We start from the raw sequence: 17297 nt of genomic DNA on the forward strand, positions 1-17297 counted from the left end.
ATAGAGCCTTGGTTAGACCACACTTGGAGTATTGTGAGCCGTTCTGGTCTCCATGGGGCTGGCGCAATCACTAAGCATACTAGGCGGTTGCCTCGAGTGGTAAGATTTGGGGGCGGGGAGAGGGGGCAGCAGCCATTGCAAAAAACTGACGTCTGAATTCTGAGACTTTAGAATGACATCATTATGACTTTATTATGAGCATAAGCAACTTGACCGAGTGCCTGGGAGGCGGGAGACTTCAAATTCAACCATTCAGAAAGGCAAGCTCCAGGGCGACGACCTTGTGATGCGGGTTGAGGTCTCACGACAGATGCAGGAGCGGAGCACGCAAATCTGTGCGGCCCCGAGGGAGCAATGCAGGAGTGCTGCAGAAGCAGAGCAGTGGGATGAGACTCAGGAGGCTGAGACCAGAGCGAGAGCTGAGGGCAGACCATGGGTAACAACTACCCTTTTGAGTTTGACAACTTTTAGCAGGTGAGTGAGAGTGGGACCGTTTTACTGTAGTCTCTTTCGAAAGTTAATTGTGGAAGAATGGTGAAGGGAGTGAGGGAAATGGTGGCTGCGCTTGGCTGAAGGTTCACCTAGGGCAGCAAATACACTTGTGCCAGCCCTGGATCTCCATGTTATAAAAAGGAAACAGAGGTGCTGATGCAAAGAAGATTTACTAGAATGATACTTAAACTGAGAGGTTGTACCTATCGGGAAAGAGAATGTGGCTTGTTTCCCAAAAAAAGAGACAACTGAGGGTTGACCTGATAGAGGTCTTCAAGATTATGAAAGGGTTTGACAGGATAAATATAGAGTTGTTGTTTCCACTTGCAGGCAAGAGCAAAATTAGCAGCTATAAATACAAGATAGTAATTTAAGAAGTGTCATATTTGCCTCAAAATGTTAACTCTGTTTCTCTCTCCACTGAAGCTACTGGACCTGCTGAGTGTTGCCAGCACTTTCTGTTCTTATAACTAATAAATCCAATTGGAAAGTCAAGAGAAACTTCTTTGCCTAGAGAGTGGAACATGCTATCATTAGGGAGTAGATGAGACAAGTAGCATGGGTGCATTCAAGAGGAAGAAGCTAGTAAGCACATGAGGGGAATAAGGGGAAAAAGGAATAGAAGGTCATGTTGATGGGCTTAGATGAAAAGGGGTGTGTTGAAGGCTTGACTGGAGTAGATATGTTGGGCCGAATGGCCTGTTTCTGTCCTGTAATTACTTCTTAACACTTTGTAACTTCAGCAGTAGACAATTACTCCCTCAATTCCTATAAATTCCAAACCTTCAAGACGCTACACCAATCTTTCACCCAAGGGGAGGGACTGCATCTTGCACATTGACTGCTCACATTACAGTCAGCCTTGGTTTTGTTGTAAGCTCAATTGGAATAGTTCGCTCAATTTAGCCAAGTTTTGTAAGTGGATTTTGTCAATATTTTTTATGAAATATTATCAAGGTTGGGGAACAGAGGAATGTGGCTCTAACTGTTAAAACAGTGTTGATTCACTCACGAGATTGGGGGCAATATTGTCAAATAGGAGCGTGGTGGACACCAGTTCCTTGATGAGGAGTTAAAGTCAAGGGTTAAGGAATTAGCTGGTGCCCCTGATGAATATTCTGTCAAGCTATTAACTTAGTATAGTCTGTTTTGTCTCATATAATCAAGGACATGTAACCACTTCCAGTCTAGTACCATTAAATTTCTTAATTTCAAGCTATATAAATGGAAGAAAAAATAATAAATCCAGTTCAATGTGTCTGAATTTTTTGGGTTTAGATTACTGAGGACGTTTATTGACAGAAATTCTTGGGAGATGGAAATAGTCTAATGATTTCTGACAAAGCGAATCTCTATTTCTGGTACCCAGTCAGTCACAAATGTTAAACCATCACGGTTGTTAGTTATTCATTAAGGATGTGATAAAGCATTGATTAAATATGTTCCATTGGTATGCACCATCCATTGTGACAATTAAGACATAAACTACTACCATAAATTTGTGGAAATATGTCAAGGACACATCAGAAAAATTCCAGGGCCATATGTGTATTTATAGTGAGTAAGTTTAGTTTATTATAACATTGCTGAACATCACAGCCCAGCATTTTAACTGTAATGACTGATTTCTTCAAATATCCTGGCGAAAAGAAAACTTGTAATTATATAGTGCCTGATATATCCACAAGATGTCTTAAATGCTTCACAAGCAATTATTTACCGCTAAGTTACTGCATTAATATGCTAAGATCACTTGATTATTAGACTTTTGGCATTGAACATCATACTTAATTAACTGAAACCTTAACCTGTGAGAAATTCAAGTTAGCCCAAGGATATACTAAAAGTGGAGCCTGTATCTATAAGGTCAGTTGTTAGTTCAACTTTGGAAGATGCAACTCTTGGGGCCGGATTTTCCCTCCGTTGGCCCAGGAATGGCCGCGAAATGGACCACCGCCCACGATCGTGTTCCGACTGCAATTTCAGGCCGGAGGGCCGGTTAAGGCCCGCCCAGCATGAAACGCAGCTCTGCACTGGCTGGGAAGGGCCGCGAGGGGGTGGGCGAGGGCCTGTAGGCCACCAGTCCCAAATGGAGACCCAGTGGCCAGTTTAAAAGTGGCCCAGGCTGCCACAGAGGACGTCCCCTGAACCTTCGCGACGGACCCGAGTGCAGCTGGGCACAGCAGGTGGGAGGGCAGGTCGGGTGGGCACTCGGCACCACCTGCTTTGCAGATGAGTGCCTCGCGGTCCTCCTGGAGGAGGTGGTTGCCAGGAGGGACACCCTTGTCCCCAGGGATGGGAGGAGGAGGCAGCACTGGTGAGCAGCCGTGACGTGGTGCGGTACATGTGGGTGCGGTACAGGAGGCGTTTCAATGACCTGCTGCACTCAGGGTGAGTACCATATTGGTGTGGGTCAGTGTGCAGACCTTGTGTTGAGGTCTGGCCATCCCCCACCCCCCTGGACCTCGGGTGCTAGAGTCTGATGGCTAAATGGCTGGAGCCATGGAGCTCGAGAACCAGCATGCCCCATGTACAACCGGGCGTGGAGAGGCGGGGGTGCCAGACGAAGGAAAGAGTGCAGTGCACAGAGGTGAGAATTTCAGCTTGCGCAGCCATTCTAGTGTAGTCTCTTCATCAATGTGAGTGTCAAGCCTGGATTCCTCGTTGACCATTGGAAGATAATGGCACCGTGATGCAGATCTCCATCGTCTCACCAGGGTGCCTGGCATGCACAGTGACAGTGTGATGACTAGTGACATGTCCCTGTTCTTCCTTTTAGGTTCGCTAGCTGGCATTTGCTCTCCGGACCCCGAAGGGCCACCGGGCACCATTTGCACCTGCATCACACCCGCTCTCTGAAGCAGGCACCAGTGGAGATACCAGCACTTCGGTGGGCATTAGAGCAGCGGCTGTTATCTCGGTGCACATTGGTGAGGGCACTTCACACTTGCTTGAGGTGCAGGCGGAAGCAGAGAGTGCCCAGGGTACAGGCAGTCGGAGGACTGTTGGGGACCAGGATGATGCTCAGTCAAAGGTTGACGATGAGCCTCCGGGGTCGCCCATTAGGTGGCAGACGCTGGATGTCCAGTGAGATGTGCGGGAGGATCTGGTGGAGATCCATGAGGGCCTGCGTCCCATGGTCTCTGTTGTGGATGAGTCCATGCGGAGATTAAGCACTGCATTGACCCTCATGGCCGAGCGCACTCCTCCTCCATTGAGAGAGTGGCAACTCTCATGGAGAGGCAGCTCCAGGGACAGAATCAGGGGTTCCTGGGGTTGCGCTCTGACCTTCAAATCCTCACACAGGCACTGACCTTAGGTGGTCAGTTGGGAGATGGATAAGGCACCCAGTATCCCAGCTAGGTGCCTATCCATCAATGGTGAGCAGGGAGTTTCGGAGCAACCTCATGTTGGTGCACAAGCTACCTGTCGTCTCTGCAGGCTTCCCTCAGGGTACTCAGGATGATGGCAGCCCCTCTGCCAGTGACCATGGCATCTGATGAGGCTGCAGAGACTGGGGAGATGCCAGTCATGGCACTGGCCACTCCCTCCCAGGCGGGGTCAGCACAGGTTCCACAGGCCAGAGGACGACCGCCAAGGTCATCTAGGCCAACAAGACAGCAGAGTCAGCAGGCTGTCTCCAACGCTGGTGCCAGCGATGGGGGAGCACCTAGACATTGCACTCGCAAATGTAAGTTAAACATAACATAAGGAGCAGGAGTAGGTCAATTGACCCCTCAAGCCTGCCCTACCATTCTATAAGATCGTGGCTGATATACCCCAGGCCTCCACTCCTCTTGTGCAAACTCCTCATAACCCTCAACTCCCCGATATTTCAAAAATCTATCTATCTCCTTTTTAAATACTTCTAGAGATCTAGCCTCCACAACTCCCTGGGATAGAGAATTCCAGATATTCACTACCCTCTGAGAAGAAGTTCCTTCGCATCTCAGTTTTAAATGAGTGTTCCCTTATTCTGTAACTATGTCCCCTAGTTCGAGATTTTCCCACTAGTGGAAACATCTTCTCAACATCTACCCTGTCAAGCCCCCTCAGAATCTTGTACGTTTTAATAAGATCACCTCCTCATTCTCCTGAACTCTAATGAATAAAGGCCTAACCTGTTTAGCTGCTCTTGATAAATCAACCCCCTTCATCCCAGGAATCAGCCTAGTGAATCTCTTTTGAACTGCCTCCAATGCCAGTATATCCTTTCTTAAATACGGGGACCAAAACTGTACACAGTACTCCAGGTGTGGCCTCACCAACACCCTATACAGTTGTAACAAGATTTCCCTATTTTTTAAACTACAACCCCCTAGCAATACAGGCCAAAATTCCATTTGCCTTCTTAATAACTTGCTGTACCTGCATGCTAACTTTGTGTTTCATGCACAAGAACACCCAGATCCCTCTGTGCTGCACTTTTTTGGAGCCTCCCTCCATTTAAATAATAGTCTGCCTTTTGATTTTTCCTACCAAAGTGCATGACCTCACACTTTTCTGCATTAAACTCCATCTGCTAAGTTTTTGCCCACTCACTCAACCTGTCTATATCCCCTTGCAGATTCCTTATGTCCTCATCACAACATGCCCTCTGGAATCATCCATTAGGCGGCACCATGAGCACAAGAAGGACAGGTCACTGGTGATTTTATGTTCATTTTTGTTTACTTTATGCGTATGGGCCTGGTGTTGAATACCAGAAACATTTCTGTTAAGATTTTTGACCTGTCAGAATAACATATATTGTGTTTTTGTTGTCATTGCCTGCTTCGCCTTTTTATTTCATCGGTGCGGGGAACGCCAGTATGTAATGCTGGATATAGGTGGCTCTGAACTTTATTGCACAGACACTGAGTGTTCTTTGTGTTCAAATCAAAGAGTCCTTTCAGACATCCAGGATGGAGGCGGCAGCCCTGGTATGTAGTTAAAGCTGATCTTTGATGACCTAGCTGAAAGAACATTGGATCAAGGTGTCCCTGCCTCCCTGGAGGTTACCGAGGTCTGCCTCCACACCCTCGGCGTTCTCCTCACCATGCTGCTCTTCTGACTTACTACTGGACTTATCCTCTGTGGCTTGTGGAGCTGCCTCAAGATCCTCTTCCTCCATTGGGTCCCTCCTTGCCTGTGCCAGATTGTGGAAAGTGCAGCATGCAACCATGATCAGTGGCACCCACTCTGGTGGGTATTGTAGTGCTCCCCCTGAACGGTCCAGGCATTGGAAGCACATCTTAGAAGACCTATGGTCCTCTCTACCACCACCCTTATGGAGGCATGACTCGTATTGTAATGCTGGTCTGCCTCAATCCTTGGATGGTGGAGAGGCATCGTGAGCCACCTTTTCAAGGGATAGACCCTGTTACCCAGCAGCCATCCATCCAGTCAGGCTGGAGCACTGAAGAGCCTCAGCACCTGGGAGTGTCTCAGGATGTAAGCGTCATGGGAGCTGTCAGGGTACCTTGCACAGGCTTACAAAATCTGCACGTTCATGGAGTGGAAGCCCTTCCTGTTGATGAAGGCACCAGGCTCAGCTGCTGGCGCCTTGATGGCCATATGTGTACAGTCTATAGCACCCTGAACTCGGCGGGGGGAAGCCCAGCAATCGCTGCAAAGCCCCTGGCTCGCTCAGTCTGTCTGGCCTCGTCTGTACGATAAAGAATAAAGGTCAGTACTCACCTGAACAGGACTTCTGTTACCAGCTTGACACGACTTTGGACAGCTGATTGGGAGACTCCACACAGATCCCCCACTGAGCCCTGGAAAGAGCCGGAGGCATAGAAGTTGAGGGCCACTGTGACCTTCAGAGCCACTGACATGGGGTGTCCACCCACACAATCAGAGCTGATCTCAGGCCCGATCATCTGTCAAATGGAGGTCACGCTCTCCCTTGAGAGGCGGAGCCTCCTTCGGCATTGCACCTCAGGCATATTGAGGTAGCTGCATCACCGCCTGTAAACCCTGGCAGTAGGATAGTGGCGTCATCTGTGGCCCCTTTCACCTTGGACTACTTGCTGGCCCTGCGCCCCTTGTGCCTGCGCCTCTCCTCCCACAGGTCACTCCCCTGGAAGCTGCATTGGGACACCTGGCCTCCTTCCCCTTCTGCCCCTCTGTTCCTCCTCAGAGGAGGTGCCTCCAGCGGAGACCACAATCCCCATTACCAGGGTAAGGGAAGGCTGTCTGATACCTAGAAGGGTCCACACAGCCTGAATCCTCCGAGGGCCTTGCAGTAAGTCCTGAACTGAAGCCTGGAAATGCTAAGAATGAAGCCCCGAACAGAGATGAGGCTGCCAAGTACCAATAAGCAACCAGCAGCAAACTATTTCCAAAACTCCTCCTCACTACTCACACTGGCAATGCTGCTGACCCTTTTTATCCCGCCCTTGGATGAGGTTTGTGAAAAAGTTGGCTGGCCGCCTGCCCGTTTTGCCCGTGCAACAAGCTGGAAATTGTCCGGGCGGGGAAAAATGGCATTCAGTTGGACTCTTAAGGGCCTAAGTGGCCACTTAATTGATGGCGGGCGCCGCGCACACCCGCCACGCAAAATATTGCGCAAGTGTGCGATGACGTTGGGGCGCACGCCCAATGTCACCGTGCACTATTTTACTCCCGGTCAGGTCAGGCGTATATTTCTGCCCTTGGGTCAATAACTTGCCCATTGGAACTCGTAGCACAGCTAATAATTTTATAGCTCTTTAGTTCCTGAAGGCAATTGTTTGACACATTCACAGGCAAAGGATAAGATGTGTAAGCTGGCTAATTGTTTTCAATATGCTAGGCTAACATAATAGTTAATTGTGAGGTGTTTCATAAATATTGTAATCCAGACTGACCCAATGGAAATGTTCCCTCTTTCAGTGCCACTTCTCAAAGTAATTGCCAATGCAAGATCTCCAAATTGTATAAGGTAGTAGTTTGTGTCTTAATTGTCACAATGGGTGGTGCATGCCAATTAATTAAGTGGCCACTTAGGCCCTTAAGAGTCCAATTGAATGCCAATTTTCCCTGCCCGTACATTTAATTTAATTTAATCAATTTATTTAATCAATGCTTCATCACATCCATAATGAATGACAAACAACCGGGATGGTTTAACATTTGTGACTGACCTGGTACCAGAAACAGAGTTTTGTTTTCTCAGAAATCATTAGACTATTTCCATCTCCCAAAAAGCAGCTGAATATCCGACATACATCATAAAACTGTGGCCTTGAATATCTACTTCATGCTCTGTTTATAATCAGGTCAACTGTCCTCACTTGCAGAATAAGGAACAAGCATAATGAGGGGGCACAGATTGCAGTCACTATTCGAAGACAAAAGGTTGAATTCACAATGATCCTTAAACTAATTGGTTTTGCATTCCAGTTGGCTACCCAGGAAATCTTTTATTTTTAGGCTCTGGATTTTTAGAAAAATGCAGCTTTGAATCTAACAAATGAATGGAAAATAAGTAAGTTGCGATTTTATGTTCATTCTTTGTCCTCAGGAAGTGCAGAACTCAAGTGCACACTAGTGGCCAAACGGAACAGTTCACCAGTAGTGGACCTGAACCATTTGACACTTCCATTCCAGGTGGTCTAAAATTCCAACTTTTGGAAACATTCTTGTTATTGTTCCCTTAACTCCCTTCAAACCACTAATTGCATTACAACTTCACACTGATTCCATATTTTCATTTCTTTTTAATTCATTTTTATCAGCATGCATCTGCATTTTCTCCTCTCCCCATTCAGTCGTTGGATTTTGGCACTGGGACCCACAACAGCAATGTAATGGGAATGAATTATGGGATGGCGGCTAGTTATGCCTGGCTCCTGATGGCAACCACGCCCTTTTATTAACCCATTGGAAATTTAAGTAGCAATAGCGCCAGGTGTATAATTCACCTACTTAAAAATGGTCAGTTACAATCTTGTAAAAATTGGGGAAAGTACATTATGCCACGTATTTCTCTCAATTTGTTTCGCAGGGTGCAAGAAAGGGCTGAATGTTCCTGGAATTCAGCATTGCAAAGAGTGTCCCAGGAGGGGTATGCATTTAAAATTTAAAGTCAGGTCTCCTAAAATCAATCGATCACAAAACTCCAGTGAATGCGGGGCAGCATTTTTGTGCTTTGACTCCCTCTTGTCTGTGGACACACGTCAAAACACCACAGTAAATTTCCACCACACGCCCATACCTGAGGCGGTGTAAGCAAATACCTCTCTCCGCCCCCACCAAAAGCTTGCCACTGGAATTTCTGGGTTGGTTTGATCACATTTAGTTGATAGCCGTATGGTATCTGTTACCACTTGTTAAACATTTTTTAAAATCATGTCTGCAATGGTTCCAAACACAGTTTGTCGCGTTTTGTGCTGTTCAGCCAGCAGTCGTGATTTACTTACTTGAGTCTCGAGCTTCTTTGAGGAATTTTAAACATAGCTTGAGCAATTTGATGCATAAAGCCAGGAGCACTTAATACTTCAACAAATTGCAGAACTCATGAGTCATTTGCAAAAGTTGCCAATTCTCAGTGCACCACAGAATAGCAGAAGTTAGTTTAACATGCACAAATTCTGACATTTCAAGAGCAGTGAGTTTCCCCCTGTCCCAGGCAAATTTCCTCCCGTAACTAACACCACCAAAAACAGAGTACCTGTTCGTTTATCTGAATTGCTGGGTTTTTTTAAAATTCTGTCACGGAATGTGGGTATCGCTGGCTAGGCCAGCATTTATTGCCCATCCCTAATTGCCCTTGAGAAGGTGGTGGTGGTGAGCTGCCTTCTTGAACCGCTGCAGTCCGTGTGGTGTATATACACCCACAGTGCTGTTAGGGAGGGAGTTCCAGAATTTTGACCCAGCAACAGTGAAGGAACGGCGAAGTAGTTCCAAGTCAGGATGGTGTGTGGGATCTTGCTGTGTACAGTTTGGCTCTTGTATTTGTCTACATAACAGTGACTACACTTCAAAACTAACTCATTTGGCTTTTTTATCCATTCATGTTGGTGTCACTAGCAAGGCCAAAATTTATCACCCATCAGTAATTGCCCTTGAGAAGTTGGTGGTGTGCTGCCATCATGAAAAGCTGCAGTTTGTGTAGTGTAGGTAGTCTCAGTGCTGTAAGATAGCGTGACTTAGAGGGACAAAAACAGAAAATGCTGGAAAAACTCAGCAGGTCTAACAGCATCTGTGGAGAGAAAAATAACAGTTAACGTTTCAAGTCCATATGACTCTTCTTCAGTCTTGTGACTTAGAGGGAAACTTGCAGGCTGTGGTGTTCATTTGTGCCTGCTACACTTGTTCTTCCAGGCGTTAGAAGTCACAGGTTAATTGGAAGGGGCTATAGTAGAAGCCTTGGCAAGTTGTTGCAGTGCATCTTGGAGATAGGTACACACTGCAGCCATGATGCCTTCATGGTGAATGTTTAAATGGTGGCCAGTCAAGTGGGCAGCTTCATCTTGGATGATGTCAAAGCACTTCCAGATTGTTGTTCTACACTCATCCAGGCAAGTGGAGTGTATTCAAACACACCCCTGACTTAATTGTCAATGCTGGACAGGGGAATCAGGAGGCGAGTTACTCAGTGCAGAATTCCCAACCTTTGACCTGCTCTTGTAGGTACAATATTTCCGTGGCTGGTTCAGTTCAGTTTCTGGTTCACCGTGACCCCCAGGATGTTGACGTTGAAGGATTCAGTGATGGTAATGCCATTGAATGTCAGTGGGAGGTGGTTAGACTCTTTTTCTTGTTGATGGTCATGGTCTGGCACTTGTGTGGTGTGAATGTTACTTGCCACTTATCAACCCAAGCCTGAATGTTGCAGAGATTGAAAGCCATTTGACAATGTTTGCTTTGGAAAGTGAAAACTAATGCTGGAGTTCTGATTGCAGTGCAGGTAAATATTTCATAGCACGTTAAGACAAAATTCTGATCAATTGTTCTTGCACCTGGAACCACAGAAAAATCCTCCTACTTTGTCAGAAAGGGTGACATCACTTCCCTTGAACCCCAATCCTCTTTACGGCTAGGGGTTGGCGGGGGTGGGGAGTTCAATTGCGAGACTCTAAAAGGACCTGTAAAGGCAGGGATAAAATAAATCGTATGGGGTGATTATAATACATTTAACTTTAGAACATTATTTAGAGCTCCAAGTGTCTATCTAGCGATTGTTTTTCCTCTACTTACTGTGGACTGACTGGTTGTGTGGTCTCCCCACCCAGGTGTTTATAGCTGGCTATGCTGTGACAGTCGGTTCTGCAGAAAGACTCATCTTTGGGTACGACAGCTTTGGAAACACTTGTGGAAAGAAAAACTCTCCAATTAAGGGGGCCTCGCTGTCAGGACAAGACATGACCAGCAAAAAGTGAGTACTTTTTGAAAGATTTACCAATGTGTACGTACTGTGTATATATTCTGTCACATTACCTTGTCCACACATTGTATTCTCCAAACAAACAAAAAAGATGGTTGACAAAAGGTTAGCTGGCCAATCAAGCAGCTCTTCACTGTTTACCCATGGGGGAAAAAAAGATCAGAGGGGGGAAAGTCTCCACCAATTAACATATAGACAGCTAGGTGGCAGTGGATCTCCATTTATAAACCTACACAGGAGCTGGAGAGGTAGATCAGATGCTCGTGAACAGAATTCAAATTATAATGAAGAGGATACCAGAAATAAAGAGCAGGTTCTTCCCAAGGTGGTGAAAAAGATATTGTGGAAGATAGGGGTGAGTCAGTAAGTCTGGCAAATTTTCATTGTTATGAAGTCAGACATTTTAAAGCAAATTGTTGGAAATTAAAAAGTAAACCTGTGGCATTGGTACACGTGACTTGCATTTATCCAAAGAAAACTGCGCTGAAGAGTGCAGTTTATGAGAAACTGATCACTTCTAATGTTTTTACCCTGGCTGTAAATAGAGATGTGAGGGATTTGAAGGGGAAGTCAATCCATTTTTTTGTCTAAGGAAGAACCCAGAAAGGTTGTTATGCTAAGGGTTCAGCCCAAAGCTTATTGTCAGCAGAAGATTTAAACCTTCAGAAAATTTGTGGAATAAAAATCTATTGGTAAAGGGTATTGATGGTAAGAGTGTGCCTATCCCATTGTGTAGAGTGAACTGAAATTGTGCTCTGGTAAAGAGATCTGCTATCGTCAACATCATTTCTAAATTACCCATTAATCATGTAGAATTTATATTGGGGAATGATATAGCGAGTAGTGTTGTTGTTCTACAATCTGGGACTCAGTCCAGAAATGGTTCCTGTGAGTAAAAGCTCTTCACCTGTTTGTGATTCAGTTAAGCAAGGAACTGATTTAAGTAAAAATATTGATGTGTCCGCCCCAGTAATGGACAATACAGAGGCAGAAAAGTGTCTGCAGAATTTTCAAATCAAAATTCTTCTTCGAAACATCAAAGAACTTTCAAAGAAACATCAAAGTGACCCTGAAGATTACTTCCAACCTAACCTTGGAACTATAACCCCCCTATCCCTGGGTCTATTCTGGTAAATTTGTACCCTCTGAAGGATCTTTCCTAAAGTGTGGTGACCAGAACTGAACGCAATATTGTAATTGGGGCCTAACCAGAGTTTTATATAGGTTCAGCATAACTTCCCCGTTTTTGTACCCTATGCCTCTATTAATGAAGCCCAAGATCCCATCTGCTTTGCTAACCACACTCTTAATATGTCCTGCCACCTACAAAGATCGATGGACATGTACCCCCAGATCCTTCTGTCCCTGCAAACTCTTTAGAATTGTGCATTAAGTCTATACTGCCTCTCCCCATCCCTTCTGCCAAAATGCATCACCTCACACTTCTCTATTAAATTCCATCTGCCGCTTGTCTGCCCATTCTGCTAGTCTACCTATGTCCTGTTGCATACAATTAATTTCATCCTCACTATTTGCCACTACTCTAAGTTAGGTATCATCGACAAAGTTTGAAATTTTATTTCATATTCCAAGATCCAAGTCATTTATACATAGCAAATAAAGCAGTTTTCCTAGCACTGAACCTTGTGGAACACCACTGTCTACCACCCTCCAGTCTGATAAACAACCATCTACCATGATTCACTACTTTCCTTAAGCCAATTTTTATTGAATAGCACACTGGTCATCTTAAGTTACAAGCCGCAATTTCTTTAAATCACTCTTTTACATGGTACCTTGTCAAACACTTAAAATACATAAACATCCACCGCATTCCCTTCAACAATCTTCTCTGTTACTCCGTCAAAAAATTCAGTTAGATTAGTTAAACCTGATCTGCCTTTTACAAATCCATGTTGGCTCCTTAATTAACTCAAACCTCTCCCAAGTGTCTGCTGATTTTTTTCCCCCCCTGATTCAGGATTCCAAAACCTTACCCACCACTGATGTTAAAGTAACTGGCCTGTGGCTGGTAGGATTGTCCTTACACCCTTTCTTGAATAAGGATGTCACATTTTCCACTCTCCAATTCTCTGGTACATCTCCTCACTCCCCGCCCCGACCACCAGCCAACCCCTCCATAGAACCATAGAAAAGTTACAGCGCAGAAGGAGGCCATTCGGCCCATCTTGTCCATGCCAGCCTGAGGACACTCGGGTGCCCTTTCTAATCCCACCTTCCTGCACCCGGCCCATAGCCCTGCAGCTTACAGCACTTTAGGTGCAGATCCAGGTACTTTTTAAAAGAGTTTAAAGTTTCTGCCTCTACCACCAACTTGGGCAGCGAATTCCAGACACCCACTACCCTCTCCGAAAAAATGTTCTTCCTCATGTCGCCCCTACACTTATCTTGAATCCCCTGGTTCTAGAATTCTCCATCAAGGGAAACAGTTTTATCCTGTCCACTCTATCTATTCCCCTCATAATTTTGTATACCTCAATCAAATCACCTCTCAGCCTTCTTTGTTCTAATGAAAATAACCCCAACCTATCCAATCTCTCCTCGTAACTACACTTTTCTAACCCTGGCAACATTCTTGTAAGCGGCTTCTGCACTCTCTCCAGAGCTATTACGTCCTTCCTGTAATGTGGATGTCCAGAACTGCACACAATACTCCAGTTGTGGCCTCACCAGTTTTTATACAAATCCAACATTATATCCTTACTTTTATATTCTATACCTATGCCAGTGAAGGAGAGCATTCCATATGCCTTCTTTACAACCTTGTCTACTTGAACTGCTGCCTTCAGGGACCTGTGTGCTTATACGCCAGGATCTGTCACTTCATCTACCCCTCTTAGTATATTCCCATTTATTTTGTAATCTCTGTAACTGTTTGACCTCCCTAAATGTATGACCTCACACTTTTCTATGTTAAAATCCATCTGCCACTTTACCGCCCACTCCACCAACCCATCGATATCGTTTTGGAGATTATGGCTATCCTCTACACTATCCACTACTCGGCCAATCTTTGTGTCATCTGCAAATTTCCCAGTCTTGCCCCCCACGTTCACGCCCAAATCGTTAATATATAACACCAACAGCAAGTGTCCCAACACCGAGCCCTGTGGAACACCACTTGAGACAACTTTCCATTCACAAGGGCATCCATCAACCATTACCCTTTGTTTCCTGTTACAAAGCCAACCATTTATCCAATTTGCCACATTACCCTGAATCCCATGGGCTTTTACTTTCCTGACCAATCTGCCATGTGGGACCTTGTCAAATGCCTTGCTAAAATCCATGTACACAACATCCACTGCACTACCTTCATCAACCCTTCTTGTCACTTCCTCAAAGAATTCAATCAAATTTATGAGGCAAGACCTTCCTTTAACAAATCCATGCTGACCATCCCTGACTAGTCCATGCCTTTCCACATGACAATTAATCCTATCTCTCAGGATTGATTCTACTAATTTGCTCACCACCAATGTAAGACTAACTGGCCTATAATTGTTTGGCATTTCCTTTGACCCCTTTTTAAACAATGGAACCACGTTTGCATTTCTCCAGTCCTCCATATCTAGGGAGACATGAAAAATTAAGGCAAACCCTTCTGCTATTTCCCCCACCACTTTTTTTAGAAACCTGGGATACAAGCCATTCGGATCAAGTGACTTATCTAACCTAAGCATAACCAGCCATTCCAGGACCTCCGCCCTTTCAATTTTCACAATATCCATTGCTTCCACTACCTCTGCTTCTAACAATATACTGTCAGATTCCTCTTCCTTAGCAAACACAAAAGCAAAGAGCTCATAGAGGTACAGGCCAAGGCCAAAATACTTCAAGCAAAAATCACCCCCTTTGTCCCTAACCAGACCCACTCCACCTCTTACTACCCACTCACTATTTACATGTTGGGAGAAGTTTTTTGGGGTTCCCTTTTATGTTGACTGCCATTCTAATCCCAAACTCTCTATTTACCAGTCGTCTTCTTCTCTTCACCTCCCGTCTCAACCTATTGTATTTGACCTGGTTTTCACTTGAGGTACTCACCTGGCATGCATCATACATCTTTTTTGTTTCATCATAATCTCTATCTCCCTCATCTTCCAAGGAGTCCTGTTTTTGGCTCCCTTACTTTTCGCCCTTGTTGGAATGTACCTAGCCTGTACCTGAATCATTTCTTCCTTTAAAGATTACCCATTGTTCTTCTACAGTTTTTCCTATCAATCTCTGGTTCCATTTTATCCTCGCTAGATCCCTTTTCATCACACTGAAATTAGCCGTTCCAATTTGGAAGTTCTATATTAGATTGTTCCTTGCTCTTCTCCATTACTAATCTAAACCTTATGTTATACGATGATCACTCTTACCCAAATGTTCCCCCACAGATACTTGCTGCACTTGGCGCACCTCATTTCCAACACTAGCTCCAGCAATGCCTCTTTTGTGGTTGGGCTGAGAACATACTGATCATAGTTCAGAAATTCTTCTACCTCCTGACCCTTTACTCTAACATTATCCCCATTGATATTTGGGTAATTAAAGTCTCCCCGTATCACCACTCTATAGTTCTTGCACATCATGTGTCAAGTTCTACAGCAAAGCTTGAACCTATAAACTTTTCACTCCACAGTGAGAGTGTGCTGTTGAGCCAGACTTACACCACAGTTGAAGCTGATTGTAGTTTGCCTTTCTGATCATTCCTTCAAACAAAACCTTTCCGGACAGCCTGCGGAATCATTTTTTAATATGTTCGGCCCAGAGGTCGCTGATATTTGAAGCGTCACTGATGTGCCCATTGAATAATGACAGCTTTGTTTCTGAGAGGAATAATTACCACCAACCGCTTGGGATGAACAGGAGACTGGAGGAGCAGGGATGAAGAGATTTAAATTCAGTGTCCGTTGATGGAGTTACTGGCATTTCTGCAGTCCTCCTCGCTAACAAAAAGATGCCCCAAAGTATTTTAGGGGTGAGGCTGAGCAGGAGAGAATATAGACAGAGCGAGGAAGGGGAACAAATATCAAGTTGTATGACTTTCTCACAAAATGATGTTTGTGACTGGAATTGTCTGATCCCATAATGAAATAATGGAGATAATAAACGTGAATCCCTTGAGCCATGCTAAGAATCCATTTCTTTCTTCCGCAGTGAGTTTTTGTGTTAAAGTGAAAGAGACTTCAGACCCAAAAAGCAAAACATTGCAGATGTTGTCTAAAATAAAAACAAAATACTGGAAAACACTCAGCAGGTCAGGGAGCATCTGTGAAGAGAGTTGACATCACATGTTGTTGAATTTTCAATGACTCAAGTCTCCCCACCCTCCCACCATGATGACTAGGATGCTTAGACCAATTTAGACTAGTGTGCAGTGAGCTAGCTGGGCCCAGCCAAGATGTTAAAAGGACCACTACTGTCCTGCCCAAACAGGTTGATATCGTCTTAAAATCCTTCCAACGCACAGCAGTGGCAGGTGGTAAGAACGGGAGAGATTCCAGGTTGGCCATGTGATGGAAAGAAGGTTGGAGACTCTACCATCACTATCCATATCACAGAATCACAATGCAGACAAGGCCTTTCGGCCCATCGAGTCTGCACCGACACGTGAGAAACACAATAGCTCCAGACTACAACATGCATGTAAAAGTGCACGTTGCCACAGCAACTTGACCTCCCTGAGTGATTTATGACACCGCCGCAGTCCTGTCTCCACTGATGCCTGTGAACAGCCCCCGCCAGGGATTGGGATCAGGATCAGCTTTGATACTTGCCACAATTTCCAATGTTCTGATTGCACGCAGAGTAAGTGAGGCGCCAGAGATGATCAGGGCCTTTAAAGGTGTAACCCCAGCCAGCACCTAAAGCCTTCTGAGTGCAGAGGGTGAAGAGAAAAAATTTGATGGGAAACGGTGGTGTTGAAGGTGGGAAAAAAAATAACAATTTTTGCAGTAATGTGATCATTTTTTAAAGTATATATTTAATTTTGGGCCCTTCCCCCTCCCAGTTCACAAGGCTGCCGCTCCACCCCCATCATCGACCAGGCCTGCTCTTCAGCTGGCCACGATAGGTATGGGGTTTAAATGTGAAGCAGGGCTGGATAACCAGCCAGCCTATTTCACTTCCAGTGGAGTTGCACCTGGCTCTGATTTGACAACTTGTCCCCCCCTTCCCCTTACCCCAATGGCCACCTCCCTCCCCTGGGTGGGATACACTATGCCTCTTATTGTTGCTTAGTGTTAATGCCGCCTTGCACTGTGCCCCCAGCGACCTTCTCACTTCTGCCTTCAGCTACATTGCACAGGTACCGCCACGTGGAACGAAAGAACTGACTGAAGATCTTTAATTTGGGTGACCCTCGATAGCTGAATATGTGAAAAGTGAAAAGGTTTCTGTTAGAACGGAATCTCCTGTAGCTGTGAGGGGGCCAGCCTCT

At 45.3% G+C, this 17297-nt stretch overlaps 1 protein-coding gene across 5 annotated transcripts in view; it reads left to right on the forward strand.

The window, feature by feature from the left end:
- Positions 1 to 17297, forward strand: part of LOC144692229 (choline transporter-like protein 3) — a 97366-nt gene that overhangs the window by 25680 nt on the left and 54389 nt on the right. For 4 of the 5 annotated variants that reach the window (XM_078560813.1, XM_078560816.1, XM_078560815.1 and 1 more), the window contains exon 3: positions 10695 to 10837. In XM_078560813.1, the coding sequence (XP_078416939.1) occupies positions 10695 to 10837 (143 nt within the window). The remainder of the gene's footprint in view (positions 1 to 10694; positions 10838 to 17297) is intronic. The other variant, XM_078560814.1, reaches the window with a different exon arrangement.

This window comes from Cetorhinus maximus, chromosome 17 (genome assembly GCF_964194155.1).
Source record: "Cetorhinus maximus chromosome 17, sCetMax3.hap1.1, whole genome shotgun sequence".
Lineage (NCBI taxonomy): Eukaryota > Metazoa > Chordata > Chondrichthyes > Lamniformes > Cetorhinidae > Cetorhinus > Cetorhinus maximus.